The sequence below is a fragment of the Chelon labrosus genome (genome assembly GCF_963514085.1).
Source record: "Chelon labrosus genome assembly, chromosome: 11".
Classification (NCBI taxonomy): Eukaryota; Metazoa; Chordata; class Actinopteri; order Mugiliformes; family Mugilidae; genus Chelon; species Chelon labrosus.
Window position 1 is genome coordinate 14,335,975 of NC_140344.1, and position 18,387 is coordinate 14,354,361.

Sequence of the window (18,387 nt, forward strand, 5' to 3'; positions counted from 1 at the left end):
TTTCTTTGGGTAAACAGGATGTACTCCCTTAAGGAAGGTTGTTGAGACGTCAGATCCAGGAAGAAGACAGCTCAGCTGAAGATTAAGCTAAAGATCCTCATAGAGCAGTCTGTACTCGGATCAGGCTGCATGTAGCTTACTGGTGGCCCACTAACACTAATGAATTACTTGAGAGAACCTAAGAGAGGCATGACTGCGACTACCATTGGATTTTCAGCTTTGTTTAATAAAAATAACTTCAATAAATACATTATAATAAATACATATGAATATGGTTGACTATTTTTTAGTAAAACTAACTTAAGCCGTACCAAAAGACAAAACTGAACTCATAACTGTTAAAGCAACACAAGGCACATCGGATCTTTTTAGTACATTCATTCTGTTTCTATAGTGTGGTTACTTTGTAATGCACATCATTTCTACTACTATTGCATTACTACTGAGTTGTAGCATTTACCATAATGTTATTACACGTGTGTAAATAGTCTTCAACCTAAGTTACACAGTCTTGATATCTTCAGTCTTCAAAATATAAAGTTTCTGTGAAAAATGTGCAAAGTCAAAATTATTACCACCAAAAAAAAAAAAAACATCACAAAAATGTTCCACTCTACCACCTCAAATGCAGTCTGAGAAAAACAGAGCCACTGTTCATGCTACACTACAGCTGCAGTGCGAACAGTGGCTCTGTTAGCTGAACACTGTCTGCTTTGAAGATTACATTAGCTGTGCACATAAGAGTTGAATAAAACAGGAAAGTTCAGGGAGGGTAGCGTGCTTCCTCCACCCTTCCTTTGTACATCTTGTTCAAATAAGCCATCATCAGTACACTGCAGTGGGGTCAAAGAGTGAAGTTTGGAAAAAGGTTTCCGCTTACATTTTCTAGCTTATAACGGACCAAAGATCTGGGAGCTGGTCTCAGAAAGGGCAGGGCGGCTAAACCGTGCCTTCTTCATGACTTCTCTGAGTACAGTGCTCACTCAGTTGAACATCACAGTTCTTACAAAAAAAACTGACAAACAAAAAACCACACTGTCTGTCAAGGTTGTGGCTCGCATGTCCCTCGTGTTTCTGCTATTTTATTGTTGGTCCCCTGTTTGTCCTCTCTCTCTCATGCATGTCTGTGTTTGGGTGTGGCTGTTGCCAATCATTGCTTCACTGAGACCGATTCACTCAGCCTCCGTAGTGTAACTCCCCTGGTTCTTCTTCATGCTCTGCCAGATGTTTCAGTTTGCCAAACCTTGCTCCAGTTTACCTTGTCTGCTACTCTTGTTTCTCAGCTTCTCTCTTCCTGGCAGTCATTCTTCAACCTACCACATTCCAGCTAATGCTAAACCTCCAGCTCCTGCTCACCACCACCACTACCTCCCACCGCCCCTTCCGATCATTCAATCTCTACTCTGCTGCTGACCGGTTCTTTTCAGTTCTTTCAGCGCTTTTCTCCCTCTTTCATCTCAACTTCCTCCTGTTGTGGCTTCTCTTTAAATAAACATGGCCATGTAGAATTTGAAAGCTAGCCTTTCTGGCGAACCGCAGTGTTATCAAAAGCACAGAAGTGCTTCACAGCAGGAGTGTTCCTGTTAGAATTACTCAGCTGCAAGTTTCGCTGATGTTGACTTAGTAGAAAGAAAGGGCCTGAAAAAGAATTTGCGAAAAAATGGTTGTGTGTGCACATGCAATCGCCCACATAGCTAAAGCTGTGATCCATACTCTCTGTGGAACAAGAGCCGATGCATCATTCTCTGTCATCCAACCGTCATTCCTTCTCCTAGTGACAACTGAGAACTTAAACTCATTAAGCTGATATTTTTTCACCACTTTGGTGTAGTCTTTCTCTTTGGAAACACACTCGTGGTCGCCGTAGTCCAGTTGTGTCATGGAAGGGATGAGGTGCAGACAGTCAGAAAGCATTTGCAGACAAGGGCTGCTTCTGCCTCCATGCCGCCATGTGTACTCAGCGTGGTAAGAGTCTATAGGACAGGACAGATAGAAAGGGACGCCCAAGGGGACATTTTGAACTGTTGATACTCTTGATACCGAAACTGCTGCGCGTCTGGCCCGGTTCACTGGCTTTTGTTCTAAAAAAAAATTAAAGAAAGGATAAGATAGGGATATGAGCAAAACCGTTTGTGTTGTGTGTGCAGTAGCAATGATAACCGTGTCATTAGAAACCGTAATCATTACTTACCTTTTACAGTCGAAGGACACACACTTATATTCCCATCAATTATATTTTGAATGCTGCCACTGTTAATAAAAAGGAAACATCAATGTCAAATTATGTGAAATTTCTCATGACATTTATTCCTGTTTTTTATAACAAGCATTGCGATAGCAGCTTTTTCTTTTCCGTTGCTTGTAATATAAAAAGCTTGATCCGGAGCTCACTAAAGAGCCTTGTTATGAATGATGGGAGTAGCAAACAAAGGTGCCAGTGCTTGCAGTTAGGTATGTAGTAGTTCTGTTAATGCACAATAGCAGGAAGAAACAAATCCCTTTTAGCTTCTGGCTTTCTTTGTTTCTTTGTGGCTGTGACCCCTTTAAAATCGCAGCCTGCAGAAAAAGAGAATGGAGAGGAGGAGGAGACAGCAGCAGGAGGACTGAGATAAAGTAAGTATACATTCAGGTATAAGTGGATAAGCCATGAAGACTGGGCAGGTTGGATCAGATCAGACACAAGCAGCTCCAAGCCGGGGGCATTAACAAGAAGATGGGGGAGGAGGGGAAGGGTGAAAAGGGGAGATGGAGAGAGGGACACACAGCTAATAACATGCTAAACAGTAGTAGCAAACAAATGCATGGCGTCATAAGAGAGAAGATATTGGACATTAAAGGATAGGTGCTCAGTGTAAGACAGAGGAAAGTAGAGGACAGGTGCTCAGTGCATCATGGGTCCCCCAGCAGCCTAGGACTATAGCAGCATAACTCAGGGATGGTTCAATGTCACCTGAGCCAGCCCTAACTACAAACTTTATCAAAAAGGAAAGTTTTAAGTGTTTTCGAAACTATAGGAACCACAAGTAAGCCTGCACTTTGAGATCGAAGTAATCTATTGGGATGATATGGTACTATGAGGTCTTTAAGATGGGATGGAGTTAGGTCTTTAGGGGGCTTGTATGTAGGAAGGAGGATTTTCAGTTTCATTCTGGATTTCACAGCCAATGAAGAGAAGCTAAAACTGGAGTAATATGAGCTTTCTTGCCAATTGACCTTTGGCTAAGCCCCCCCCCCCCCTTAGTTACTGTTGCTACGTCCGACATTCTCTTCTGGGCTGTGGTTTTCTGGTTATCTATAAGGCTCTGGGATCAATATCAAGGAGCAACACTGTTCATGCAAAGCTGGGTACGTCTCTATTCACTTCTATAATCGTTATTACGAAGCAAACGGACTAACGTTACGCACGTATAACGTTGTATTTCTTCAGCGTGTGCTAGCGTATCAACAACTATGCAACTTAAGCTGTAACGGTGATGTTTTGGTTAGCTCCACAGGGTTTTGCGCGCACATCATTGGGCTTATCCATACCCTGGATATATACCGACAGTATAGCCTGCCGAGACCGAAAATATGAGACGCCTGCGTTAAAGTCAATGGAGCGCTGTGGAAAAAGTGTCGGACCCCTGTGGGAGCTCTCTTGGCTGTGATTGGTCAATCTACATTCTAGGGCGGGGCTTAGCCAAAGGTCAATTCCCATCAGTGTCTCGCTGCGGCATTTTGAATCAATTGAAAGCTTTCTAGAGAGCTATGTAGACAACCTGACTATTAGATAGTGAATCTCTGAGGAGTTAAGGGCCAAATACATGGCATTGATTAAAACTCAGTTCAAACAAGTTGATTTACTATTTTACAAGACAAAAAAGGGACTTAAATATCAGGGCCTTTTGTTTTTTCTATAAATGCACAAAATGTTATTTATGTACATAGTATGCTTTCTCACTTTCTATGAAAATAATCCATAAGATGTGTTTACATACACTATGTACTGTACATCCTTATAAGTAAACACATCTTAAATACATTTTTAATTTGTTAACATGTACATCTGTTGGTCTTGGATGTATATGGTAATGGCAATAACAAAATACCGTATAATTTACGACCTAAAGGTGTATTTTTAAATTACTTTTCTCATTTGTCTTCTTCGTCTCATGACTTTTTCTATACAGTACGTGACCTGTTGAAATGGCATCCAGGCTTAAACTTATGCACGATTAAGAGTTGGGTCACTTGGACTGATTGGTGATGAGGACCGGAAAGAGAGCGCACGTTACACTCATTTTAAAGTCTCTGCATTGGCTTCCGGTTTGCTTCAGAATTGATTTTAAGATCCTTTTATTGATTTATAAATCTCTTAATGGTCTTAGTCCAAGCTATTTATCAGATTTGCTCTTATCATATGAACCTCTTAGAACCCTCAGGTCGTCTGGCAGCAGCCTTTTAATAGTACCCAGAGTCCCAAGACCCATGGTGAGGTGAGGCAGCCTTTTGTCACTACGGTCCCCGTCTGTGGAACAGACTGCCTGAAGACCTGAGGGCTGCAGAGAGTGTTGACGTTTTTAAAAGCAAACTAAAGACCTACCTTTTTAGACTGGCTTTTAACTGAATCTTAACTATTTATTTATTGACTGTTTAAAATTTTGATCTCTTTTACTCTTTTTAGTAGTTGCCATTTTTATTCTGTTACTGCCGTAATTTTATCACTCTCTTGTTTGCCTTTTAGCATTTCTATTTATTCATTTAATTTGTGCTCTTATGTTTTATCCTGTTTCCACGACTTTAGAGTTTATATTTACTGACTGATTTTACCGTGCAATTATTGGTTTTATCCGGCCTCTGGTGTTACCTCACCTACGATATACCTATTACTATTTTTGTATATACTCACTGTACAATAACCCCAGTTTGGTGTATATATTATCCTGTTTTTATGTGTACAATTTGAAGATTTATTTTATTTTTATCTTATTTATCTTATTTTTTATTTTTTTTTATTTTTATCTTATTTATGATGCTTGAGTACTAGAGAGGAAGGTGCCGGAGTCAAATTCCTTGTATGTGTCATACTTGGCCAATAAAGCTGATTCTGATTCTGATTCTGATTCTGATTCTGATAGCGCGTCCACAGTTCTAGCTCCAGTTCTTGCTTATGTTTTAATGAATGCTGTTCTCATTTATTTATTTTTAGTGTCATTATCATTAAGTTGGGTGTGTGTCTGTGTGGGTGCGTGTCTGTGCTGGGGAAGGGGTGGGGGGATTATTGTATAAAGCACTTTGTGCTACATTTTCTTTGTATGAAAAGTGCTATACAAATAAAGTCTGATTGATTGATTGACTGACTGACTGATCAGTGTCCTTACAGGTTCCTAGCTGTCTGTATAGGCTTCATTCATCCGCCTCAGCTCAACTGAAATTAGTCAGGAGGAGTTAGGAGGAGTTAGGCGCTGCCAAGATGGCGATGGCTGAAGTCGCACTGAGCTTCAAAACCTGAATTGCATAGGAATCACTTTGGCGACACCAGTGAGGGTTTGTTTTAGAGTTGATCGGTTCCTGAATCACCCAGGTTAATCATACTGAATCAGTAATCACAAGTCTGTGGTCTCCATTCACCCAAATCCTATGAGTCCTTGTGGCTGGCTGCTGCTAAGTACATAAGGCGAGTTAGCCGGCTCACGCAAAGACAGCTGACAGTTGACTCAGATGACTTGGCTGAATTGGTTCACCGACTCGAGTTAGCGGACTCACCAGAAACACAGCTGACTCACATGATTTGGTAATTTTACCCTAGTCAGTGAATCTGAGTACTAAGTTACATATTGCAATAAACAAGTGGTTAAACACACAAATGTTCATTATTCTGCATTTTTGTTCAGTTTGGTTGTTTTGTTTATATCTATCGAAAATATTTAAATCTTAGTCTATGTTCTAATTTGCACACTTCGCATTTTTGTTGCATTTTTTTTTGCCACAACAGTGACTCAAGTGACTCACGTGAACCAGTCTCAGAATAACCCGAGTCCATAAAAGGAAGTTTACCCCTAGTTTCTTCAAACAGTCAATGGGTTACACTCAAATCCATCCAAGAAAATAAGAAAGCCCAAATGAGACTCTTTTCTTCTTGCTGCATCAACAAGTTAAATGTGTGATACACCCAGCTGCAAATGCTGAAAACATTTTTCGGAGACATCGTGCTAGAACTAGATAAGACTCTTGTTTGGTTGGACGGCCGCTCAAACTCACGGGACAGTTGGGGAGCATCCACACTTGGTCCATGCACAGTACGGGTCTCGGGCCAGGACGCATTCTGCGCAAGAGTTGTACACCTGACACCTCTGGAGGTCCACTGTAGAGATTTTCTCACGAAAACCCACGATTAACTTTTTCTGTGGGAAAGGGGGACAAAAACTTTATTTTACCCAGGAACTGCGCAAATAGATGTTTTGGGGACAAGCTGTAAACACGACACTAACACTGTAATTTCAAAATGGTGCTTTGGGGAATATTTAAGCAAACAGTCACCCACAGTGTTTACACATTCATCAGATAAGGAGGTTCTCACGTTGATGCGTGCGATATCGGTGTTCCTTCTCCTTCTAGTTATGTTCTTCTCCAAATGCTGAGGGATATATCTGAATTTATAACTAAACGCCCCATCACATCTACCAGCTACTTTGCCAGTGCTACCCAATAAACACATGGTGGGTTTATTACCGAAAACAGCTGCCTGGTGATGGTTGCAGTGGGACTAAACAACATCATGGACCTTCAAACTAAGGCAATGAAGCACGCTATGATGCTCGACATAGCTGAGTCAATCATTCTCTTGGGGGTTCCTCCCTACGAGCCACACCTCTCAGATTACTCATGTCATTTTAACTAAAAGTGACCCTTCTACATCATCATTTATGACATACGACAAGTGGATGGTGTATTTATTAGCAGAGACCCTGCTCTGTCTTCGGGCTGTAACCTTTAAGCATGTGGGTAGACTGTGTCCATCGACTGTATGTCTCACCATCTTTGCCCCTCTCTTTTTGCAGTTCTGTCAGACTGTTTGACTAAGGGAGTGCCAGTGTTGCACAAAAGTGTACGATAGGAATGTGCCCTTTGCCTGCACTTGCACAAAATCTGGCATCTCAGCACCTTCCTGCAGGCAGGGTTGCGCAGTGTGTTGTTTATTTATGTTTCGAGGCGAAACCATCTAAAACATTTCCTCTAACTCAGCTGACCACTACTGCTCTCACTGGCTCGTTCCCTCTTGGATATCGAGCCTGAGAGCCTTTAATATATGTTATTGTTCTGAAGTGAAAATAAACCTGTAACCCTAAGTGCCGACAAGAATTGCAGCGCACACTGTGTCACATTTAGAAACAATCTTTATAGGAACCGAACCTTTTTAGAGTCGAGCTTCAATGCTTGTATCGTTGAATTGTGGGAGAGTTGTGTTTCGGAGATGATTAGAGGCTCTGACCCAGCCTCTAATACTTTATGGATCTTCCCTGTATCTGTTGGCACAGCGATTTGAAATTTAGTTATCTGGTTAGTAACAGTGCAGGTTACATATCTCACAACAGAGATTGAAGTCAGTGCATGGGTACAAGTCAAGTAAACAGCAAAACACACAAGACACTACTAGCAAAACCAACTACTGACTGTCTATATACAGTATGCTGGGGGAAAAAAACAACTTACCAGTGCTAAGGAGAAGAACATTATACATATTCTGGTCTGCAGCCTGCACTCGGTCCACAACTATCTTGGTGTAGTTGTTGCTGCTTGTGTAAAATGGAGCTGTGTAATGCAGGGAGTGAACCCAATCGTTCATTTCTGGATGTTCCTTCACTATACTAATCGTGTCCCGGGGCAGATTTTTGCTGTTCTTCGTACACTGAAAAACACATGAACACAAAGTTTGCCTTACTTAACGGTGGCCTGTATACTGGAGAGAGTGTATGTAAACAGGATCTGAATGCTTAACATCTGTAGGTTGACTCAGGTTAAGGGAAACAAAGCTTAATACAGCAAATGTTACATAAGAATAAATCCAATTAGAACATTTCCTCAATATATTCAGTAGAGTAGATGGAGAATGGGGGTTTTCAGTGGGTCGTGAAATTGTTTACTACAATAATAGGAAATTCTACATCACATTCAAGGGTCCTTTTATCGCTACAGCAACAGGAACAAACCCAATCAGACTTCAGTCTAGAGATGGAAACAATGATCATGATGGAGTGATCCGGGCTCACATTTTCCGTGTTCCCGCCCATTTATGTAATACCACTTTGGTTTCTTTACAACATTCTACTCATGCATGTGGTATAAAATAGACTCTGGACACTGAATGTGAGTGAACCCAAATAGGAACACAAAAATAAACCCTTAGGGGGAAGTTCTTGACATCCAAACATAGCAACATAACAAATCCTTACCGTCCCTGGCCTTGGTTCCGGAATCTCTCCGTCGTAGCCCTTGAAAGTTGAATTCTCAAATATTCCTTCAATCATTTCTATCGTATAGATGCAAACTGCTGTAGAGTTCCTGCAGGAAGAAATAGGAGAGCTAAGGTTTGAGATGCAGATTTTCACCCATACGGTGTACTGAACGTGAGATTGGGCTACTACACGAGGAACTTGTTGCTAAGTGTATGACAAATAATGAAGGGAAAGTGCCTAACCAGCTGCTTGTGAAAAGACCATACACTCTGGTGTCACGCCAGTCCTCAGCCTCTAACACAAAAATGTCATGAAGACGGTTGAAATACAGCGACTCCTCAGGAAACCCGCAAGTGAGCCGAGCCTTGAGAAAAGAGGTCCAAATGTTCTGGAAAAATCGTTTCGATCCCCCTTCATCGACCTGCAAAATGATACGGACAGATTACATCAGTAAGGCGAGGACGAGGATTGCATCAGTAAGGCAAGGGCGGGGAATACATCAGTAAGGCGTGGTTACTTGATTCAGCTGGCATTACCATCTCAGATGAAGTCAGATGGGTGGTGTGAATGAGATCCCTCTGCAGCAGGTGACTACACTTAAACATTTTTAATGAACTTGAATTGTGCATCTTTGCCACAAACCTCACCACAACCCTGTGCATTATCCACATTTTTTTAAATCCCAGTTTAATTACATAATTTAAATTTTCCATGGCAGCAGCCTTCAGAATGAGTCACACTGTATGTGGTATTCTACTGGTTATACTGCTGATTAGTGGCCAACATTAGATTGTTCCTATGAGACACGCTGACTATTGTCAACATTGTCGAGGCTGATTCAACAGATGGTGTCTCCTTTGTCCAGCAGATTCAGGAGGGGTTATTATAGGACAAAGAGCAGATACCCCGCAGAAAATCCACACAATTCAGTTTCTGTTTTATCCAGTAGAAAAAATAAAGATTCTTTGTTTGTGTCCAATGTCCAAAGAAAGAACAGGAAAAAAGGCAAAGATAAGATGGAGATTAAAGACAAAAAAGACACCAAAAAAGCAGAATGAGACACAGAGTGAAGAGACAAATGACTTTGATAAAAGAGAAAAAAAAAGAGAAGAAGAGGAAAACAGACGCCCAGACTTCCAGCAGATTATCCTTCCTTTTGAACCTCCCCTCCACCCATCCTCTGACAGACCTGCATACGTAAATTATGGAATGACTTTCTAGAAGAGCTAAGCAAGAGTTCATCTATTAAATCACATAAAACAGGTTGGTTTTGTCTATGTTAAATAAATGAAAATAACACAAATTCAATCAATTATTTACTTATTTTGGCCAGACAAACATAATGTTTGGGAGGTGAAGGCTTTTCATCTTTATCACAGGAAACGCTACTAGTCTCAATAAACGGAAAAAGAACACCCGCACTGTTTTGTCCACAGGCTGCACCTGGCACCGACTGTGCACACTACAAGGCCTTCAGCAGTTTCCAGCTGCAATAACATGGCTAGTACTGTTTGTTTCACACCTCGTGTTGGGGTGCATGTGTAATTTATAAAGCATGAACTTGTCTGAGTTTTCAAATATCACCTCATTTTGATGTTTAACATGAGCAATGTAGCTTCAAAGCTAACTCCATATTCATAAGCCATACTGCGTGGAGTCTACCTTCCACGTAACCTGAACAAGATTTCGCTTGTTTAGTGAAGCCGAGCTGAAGGGGTTAATGTGACTTCAGCAGTCTACGAAGTTTATTTTTTATTGATGTAGAATGAACCATCCACCGTACCTTGCACACTCTGGCAACCCTTGATATCCAGGGGTCAGCATCTGGGTTGTTGTCCGAGTTCTTTTCACGAAAAAAGATGTATATTTTCTCATTGTCCGGGTCGTCCTTTTGCTTTACCCAGGACGCAGAGATAAACGTGGGCTCTGTGGGCGAGAGATTAGCAAATTACACCCCTGCTTAAACCGATGTGTGGTGTCAGCAGACAACACTAAAATGCCGTCGTCAGCGTTGGGTGTCTGGTGTTTTGCTATTTTTACATCACTGTTGTGCAGTGGAAACATCACACATCAACTTCTGTTTTTCTCCGCAGTGTGCTTCAGGGAGCAATCAGTCTCCCTGATTGCATAGCATAGCAGAATCAAGTATAGTTCTGCTGCAGTGTTGGCTTAAGTATAGCTAACTGCAGTTTTAGGACAGAACGGTTTCAGATTATATGTCACTGATGTATCATTTGCATCAGAACTATAAAAAGTAATTCATCATGATGCACATTTGTAATTTCTTCTATATGTTTATTCTAATTTTGGTATGGAAGCAAATCACTATACTAATGAATTCACTTGTAGTCACCTGAGACCCAGTTGTCATACATCCAGACATTAGTTCTGCTCCCAGCTTTTCTTCTGAACTGCAGTGAACTTCCATCCTCCTCCAAAGGTGCTGCTGCATATAGATCCCCATCTAAACAACACGTCATACAAAAAGGAGCAAATAAATTTAATTATCCAGTAGATTCCTGTGACATGTGACTTGATACGGTTATATAAGTCTGCGTGCAGCCCCACCATTACAAAAAACAGGAGGCTGCTTTTAACATACCTGCTGTGAGGGAGAGGGAGTTCTGTGTGTAGACAAACGGGGAGATACCCATCCCCTCATAACTCTCCACAATTTCAAAAGACTGATTGCTCACCGAAGGAAACTGCAGAGAAAAACTTAAGTTTAGAGTGGTGTTACCACCGCACAGCAGTGATGGGAAAATATTATAACAAAACACCAGACACCCAATGCCCACGTTAAACAATAAAGCAGCGCAGTCAATTAAAGTTTAATCAGGGAACAGCAGCTCACTTGCTTTAATGAGCTTGGCCCTACCGTTGCCAGTAAAACAAACCAGTCACACTGCAGTATTCCAGACAAATTAAACATTAATCATGTTAATGTCTCACAGTGACAGTGCATCTGTGGCCACACTTATAGATCTGGTTCTGTACTGACACTGAGAACAGACAGTACTTCCATGGCCATATTCATGCCTTTGCAGTGCACTTGTTGCATAATGAAGGCAAGATTGCAGTCGTTGCCATTAGCTGCTTTAGGCTTTTCCTTGCCCTGGATACCATTGTTTTGGAATATGCTGAAGTGCTGTTACTTGTTGTTGAGTGCGAGTGTTGTATCGACCCAATGCAAAGCTGGTAGGTTATGTTAATGTACACTATTGCACCTTACTGTCATTCCTATGTATGCAGTATGTATTCTTCCGTCTCGATTTCTTGTACATTTGTTCATATGCTAATTCTGTACATGTCTGCTTTATACTATATTTTATTTTCATTCATTCATTCATCTTCTGTAACCGCTTGTCCTGTGAAGGGTCGCAGGGGGGCTTGAGACTATCCCAGCTGTCACCCGGCGAGAGGCGGGGCACACCCTGGACAGGTCTCCAGTCTATCTCAGGGCTAACACAGAGAGACAGACAACCATTCACACTCACACGCACACCTACGGACAATTTAGAATCACCAATTAACATAACGAGCTTGTCAGTTAACCTAAGAGTGTTTTTTTTTTTAATGTGCAACTAAGCTACTGTGACCAACTTTATTGAATCATAAAAGTTTATCTAATTCCAAAGTCTAAATGGGGAAGCGTACGTCTTTGTTTGTGATATTGCTCACAATAACAAACTGATAATTTGTTTGAATCTGCAATGTCATTCAAACTGTAAAATGAAGGTGTAATTGTAATCATTTCTTTCTTGTTTCCGCAAATAAAAATGCATCCTTAAACGCGTTTGAACGTGTCTTTCATGTGCCGAAATAACACGCGTGTTTGTGTCAAATCATCAAGTGTGTGGTTCCCTGACCTGATGCAGCACGTGTATTAACATTTTAACACACTATGTATGGTTTTTAAGACATCTGTGCTGAGTGTGTGAGTGATTGCACTTACGAGCTTCCAGCACTGTGGTTTCTGTCCATTTGTTCCACAGACAAAAAGGCTATCCTGAAACTTCTCCATGACCGTGATAACATTTTCGCAGGAGCCCTGCAACACAGAGGCCAATTTTATTTTGGAAATCTACTATTTAACAATATTTATTATAATATATATCCACTTATAGCAACTAACCTCACTGCAGTGCTGCTGCCCTGTTGTTTCCAGAGAAAATTCCTGTCAGAGACAAATTAACAAGGATTTCAAATGAGGAAAGGTTAAAATTAGATGTTTTAAAGAGAAAATGAACAGTCGTTATCACTTAGCCTGCTAACTAAAGATACAGCTCTTTCACAAAATGACATAATGATTGCATTATATCTGAAATAGCTGGATGATAGATAAGAATGGAAATTATGTCTAATACTTTAATCGCATCCTGGCAAAGACAAATGTCCAGTGAGTGAACTGAAGAGCCAGCTCTGTCTATGCCATCATTAACTCCTTTATCATTAAAAATGTAAGGTTGGGAGTAATGGAAGCGGTTCAGGTTGGATAGTCTGGATCATTATATTACTGAAACGTAAGCTTCTCTTCAGGATCTGTCCCCTCCAGCAGCTGTGAGTGGGCTCGCTCCTTTTGCAAACAATGGGTCTGTAATAACCATCTGTTACAGTAGCCTTTAATTATTGCCTCCACACAAACTCCACTACCGCACAAGCAGAAATCAACCCACGAGTAAATCGTGATTTAAGGTAGGGCCTAGGCTACTGCAGGTGATGAAATCAATATCAGGTATAAAAGCCGCAGTTCAAAAGCAATCCAGAAACGCCCACCTTGACTTCTCCGTAGTGTTCAGCAGTCACCGACAGCCTTATCACAAAATCTGTGCCTCCGACGTACAATTCCCCGGAGTCGTCCAGGTACATGACGCTGTGGTTCTGATGCACTAGATATTGAAACCCGATGCTTTCATCTGAGAGGGGAACAAAACATAAAAAAATAAAAAAATAAAATAACAATGGTCAGATTTTCATATTTCACTCGTGTCACACTGAACCAAGTCGTCGAATAGTCGAATAATAAAAATAATCAAAAAAGCTACCACGCAGTATTGTCACAGTGATCTGGTCAGTCGCATTCATAAGCCAAAGCCGAACCAGATCATAATGATCTTAGGGATTTGAATACAAGGCTACTGTACGCTATTATACACTGATATTAAAAGAAATATATATATATATATATATATAGCCTATATAATGTAACCGAGTCATTATAATACAGTGAATAATTGACAAATGTAATTACCTTTGTTCAAAAGTCTGGGAATATTTTTGGATCCGAGAATCGGCGTGTCCCACAAATACACACCATGCTGGAAATCCGCAGCAAACCAGATATAAACTAAAACAAATCGTCTCATCTCGTACATGGCTAGTGAACTGCTCCGTTGCTGCTGCGGCGTTAGGTGTAGCCGTTAACTATCACGGAGAGCTATTAAGCCAACACCAGTGTCTCCTCCCCCTGTACGTAGGTCAGTAACGGTTTTAGGCACGGGCGAACCGGGCAGCCTCCCGGGGCGGCATTTTTTCATGACACAAGGGGGGTGGCACGAGCACTTGGAAAAAAACAAATAAATAAATCTGCACTGCTACATGGTTTTCTGTTGTCTGTCATATCTGTGCGGTCAATTGAACGGACGGGGGGGGGGGGATCTACTGTAGAAGGGCTAAAGTCAGTCACACCTTGACTTTCTTCCATATAACGCACATTTCATTCATAATAACATAAATACAGGCCTATAATTCCTGCACGTTTTTTTTATGAATTGTGTGAAATGACCAAATAAAAATAGGTAATACAAAACCATTATGTGGTCATCACTAAAGGTTCACTGAAGGTTCCCAATTTAGGGGAAAAAAGAAAAGGAGAGGAGAAACGAGCAAAAGATAAAGGTCTCTCTGTATGATTACAGTATCCATGTCATGAATGAAGGGCTAATGTTAACTGGTGGTATACTTTGTTAGCCTTTTTGCTATGATGCTTGCAATGCTTAAACAACAGTAATTCGTCTTAACAAACACCAGATCTAGTTTCACCGTAAGATTGTGCAGTTATATGAAGTTCAGTTATTATTTATTTCCAACACGTTGGGTCCTTTAATTGGCCAACGGAATTTTCATATCTGTGGGTAGTTTCAAAGATGAACATTTGCCATTTGCTACAACTCTATTTCATGTCAAACATAGTTTAACCAGTCATAACTAAAAGTGTGCCAAGCATAGAATTCGAGGCAGTAACCAAGGAGCTAATTGTTCCTCCCTGAAAGATAGATTAATATAGCGTACTAAGGACAGACATTTAGCATGTAAGGGCATGTTTATTTAAATTTGCAATTCATGGATGTTTTGTATAAGAGTTATATTGTAGTCTACGGTCTTTTGATGTCAGTTTCAATTGCAATTTCAGGAGCATCCTCTGCCACTGGTCAGGATGAGCCACCCACCTCCCCTGCTAGACCTGCCATCTACCTACCTATGTTGGAGGTGGAGAGTCCAGTGCGTCTCCAAATTTGATATGGCGCTCTGCGTAAATAGAGCCAGACATCATCTGGGGCGCAGGAGAATATTATAACAATATTATATCGATCTCTGCTGAAGTTTCAGAACCCAGAACAGCACCGTTTAATGCGTGCGCGTCACGACTTAGGCGCACACGTTATTTACAGATTAGTCCAACCCTGGAAGTTTCCCAAAACACTGTCACCTCCGGTAATAAAGGTAAATGAATACACTGGCGCTTTATTTGAAAATATGATCTGTGACCAATGAGCTGACAGCGGGAATCCCGCTCATGTCATTAGTCGAGGTGCTGTCGCTTGCTTAGAAGATGCCGGAAGACAACAAAGCAACAACTTCTCCTCACTCTTTATGTTTGCACTTTTTTTTATTGCACTATAACAAAGGGAATGATCTGCTCTACTGTTTTATATTAATTTATACAGTTTTAAATTAAGCAGGCCAGATTTCTGTTTAAGAAAGATATTTATTTTATTCTGTTAATGTTGTTATTTTGTATTAAAAATAAATTGTTGAATAATAATTTGTTTTCCATGTGTTCATGTCACTCAAAAATTGTGCATCTAATTCAATTCAGGTTTGAGTCAAATAGTTAAAAAATCGTTTCACGCAATCGGGGCTGACGGCCCTGCCAGTAGAGTGTCCCTTATTTATTTTTCAGGGAGTTGCAACCCTAGACAAGCAGTTACGGGAGATGAATGAGTTTGTAAATTCTACCCCGGTCTGGTACCTCAGAAGAGAAAACAGATCAATATTATGGCTTCAAGTCCCTGTCCGGAAAGGCTATGATGATCTACTAAATATTGAATCCACGTAACTTCATATTGATGGTTTTAAGTGGCTCTTGTTTTAGCTGGCTAGAATACTGGCATTGTGCTGGTATTGTCTGGCATCTGTCTGCTTTTCCAAATGTCCCTTTGAACTGCAAATGGCACACAAGCATTGCATGAGAAGATGGCGACAGACAGTATTAAAAAAAAGTGCGTGATACACAAATGACATTTGTCAGAAAGATGAAACTCAGTGTGTGCTATGAGATACGACTGATCCTCTGACATAAAGAGGAGGCTCAGTTTAAGATTGAGCAACCCTGTTTGAAATCTGGCAAAGAGGAAAAGGCAATCAGGAAAGCAGGGCTCTGTCTGACACGCTGCGTCCAAAAAGGAAACATGATACCATCACTGCAACTTAAGGATGTTTATTTTGATCCTTTTGATAACATACACTTTTTGTTATGCAGATGGATGGACCTATAAGACTCAAGCAGTCAACAGAAATATCGGCACCCTACCTCACCCTCACTCTGTATCAAACAAACAAATTCACAGGCAGGTCCAGGTGATATTCATCATGCAATCATTCAAACCTAGTCACACCCACACACACACACACACACACACACACATCCGGTCACACCCACACACACATCCGGTCACACCCACACACACATCCAGTCAGACCCACACACACATCCAGACACACCCACTACCCAGTGAGAAATACATCCCTGCCTCTACAATTACTTCCCCATTTCCCCTTAAATATAAACATGAGCATCTACAACGTGGGATGGTGCAAGGTTTTTACATTTTCAATTCTTTCATTCTGAAACAAACTCACGAGTCTCTGCATGTTGCAAATGATCTTATCTAACTTCTCGAAAAAATGTGCCTGCATTTGCCAAGCAGATACTTGATTGTAAATGTGACAAGAATAAAATAATGAAATGTATCTCTGATTCATAAATCACAAGATTTATGAATCAGAATGAATAGCTCATGCTTTCTATATCATGTGGCACTGGAATAGACTGGAATATTTAATTCATCCATCTCCATCCTGGTCGTCTGCTCTTAATGTTACTGTTAAAATGAATTTGTTCAGATGAATTTAACAGGTGGACTTATTAGTGTGCAATATGCAATACAAATCAGTCCAAAACTACCATAAATTCTATACTTTATATTATGAAATCTGTGAAAGTGAGATTTATTACAAGGATGCAATAACTTTAGAAGTACTACACAGTTCACGATCTCGAAGGACAACAGATAAATCAGACAAAATTGTGGCTGACTGAGTTGAGCAGACATGTTTGCGTTTGGCTGTGTAAGACATTACCAGCAGCTTGGAGGAGATTTTGGTCATTGTAAAATCTGATCATCAGGTCTGGGCAGGTAGAATAAACTCTCAGGGGGAAAGAGGAGTTGGTAGAAGAATTGCATTCTGTCAGAAAAAAAAAAAAAACATAATAAAAGAATCAGAATCAGTATTTGATTTATTCGTAAACATAGCCAAAAAAATAAGAACGATATAAAATATACAAAGAATATGTAAAATCTGTTTTTAAGCAGAACTTGGAACTGTAAAGATGTGTGCAAAAAGGAGCCAACGGTCCAGATAAAGTGCATTAATGTGACTTATTAATGTCACATAGGATGATATGCATGATACACTCATCACTTCCCATAGCTCTTGAAGGGTGGGAATCTGTTGGGAATCTGAGAGACCAAATTTATCTCAGAGACTGTGAGCACAAGCTAGAATGGTTATAGAAGTAGCAAAGAGGAGTAGTCTGTAAGTCTTTTAGAGAATAATAGGTCCGCAGATAAAGTCAGGTATTTCATCGCATACCGGAGCATTTAAGCAGAAAGTTAGGCCAGTGCTCCAGCACAACTGTAGCTGAGAGGCACAAAGATAAAACAAATATGTCATTTTAGCAAGTACATGTGAGAGACCTCAGAGAGTGTAGGTGCAGAAAAAAGTACAAGGACAAGAGAGACAATCGATAAGGAGCAAGAGCAAGTTTAGGCTGCTATATACCGTGATATCTTAGGAACATGCTAACTGAGTGGACAATTTCCTGTTGCTGTTCCAGTGCCAGGTTATGGAGAGTACGATTACTGACCATTTAGTCCACCCATTAGAGAACAAAGCATACCACTATCAGAGTGGTTTCAGACAGAGCAGATCATCATAGGAGATGTGGGAGGAAAGATTAATGAAAAAGCCGCATGATGTGTGGGTACAAAGATGATTGTTCAACTGTGTAAATAATTTTCGATGCCATCAATCCTGGTTTCATAATGTCCTGGTCAATGATATGTTTAGAAGGAATGAGGAAGCGTGTGGACTATTTAAAGATGATGGGGTCATTGAGGTAGGAGTGTGCTAAACTAAACACGGAATGAAACCAAAGTAAATTATAAATAAGCATGAAAAGTGTGTAAAAGTCATGAATGTTGTGCAATAGCAGGTTTTAACAATTGACTCAGAAGAACAACTACGGTGATGGTATATAGGGATATGGTAACTGCAGACTAGTGCCTGAGGGTGATGCAGCACCATCGGAAGTGATTAAACTAAATATTTTGCTAAACTGCTCCCCAGGGCCTTGTATGGTTGTTGTCTCCAAGTGCCTTCACTAGGA

General features: G+C 40.6%; 1 protein-coding gene across 1 annotated transcript; it reads right to left on the reverse strand.

The window, feature by feature from the left end:
* Positions 1 to 205: 205 nt before the first annotated feature.
* On the reverse strand, positions 206 to 13,829 carry sema7a (semaphorin 7A (JohnMiltonHagen blood group)). The gene is made up of 14 exons (XM_084555482.1): positions 13,687 to 13,829; positions 13,212 to 13,351; positions 12,571 to 12,612; positions 12,391 to 12,486; positions 11,038 to 11,140; positions 10,789 to 10,899; positions 10,219 to 10,361; positions 8,678 to 8,856; positions 8,433 to 8,541; positions 7,693 to 7,888; positions 7,393 to 7,505; positions 6,241 to 6,383; positions 2,192 to 2,250; positions 206 to 2,081 (listed from the first exon to the last, which is right to left on the reverse strand). The coding sequence occupies exons 1-14, from the start codon at positions 13,808 to 13,810 to the stop codon at positions 1,621 to 1,623; spliced, it is 2,019 nt and encodes a 672-aa protein (XP_084411608.1). The 5' UTR covers positions 13,811 to 13,829; the 3' UTR covers positions 206 to 1,620.
* Positions 13,830 to 18,387: the final 4,558 nt, after the last annotated feature.

What these genes read in the sequence shown, in the direction of transcription:
- sema7a (XM_084555482.1), bottom strand. Translation starts at nt 13,810, where the DNA reads ATGTACGAGATGAGACGATTTGTTTTAGTTTATATCTGGTTTGCTGCG. An exon ending in GTATGACAACTGGGTCTCAG is followed by an intron (nt 10,362 to 10,788) that starts GTGACTACAAGT and finishes TCTCGCCCACAG; the next exon opens with AGCCCACGTTTATCTCTGCG. An exon ending in GGATGCTCCCCAACTGTCCC is followed by an intron (nt 2,251 to 6,240) that starts GTGAGTTTGAGC and finishes TTTTATTAACAG; the next exon opens with TGGCAGCATTCAAAATATAA.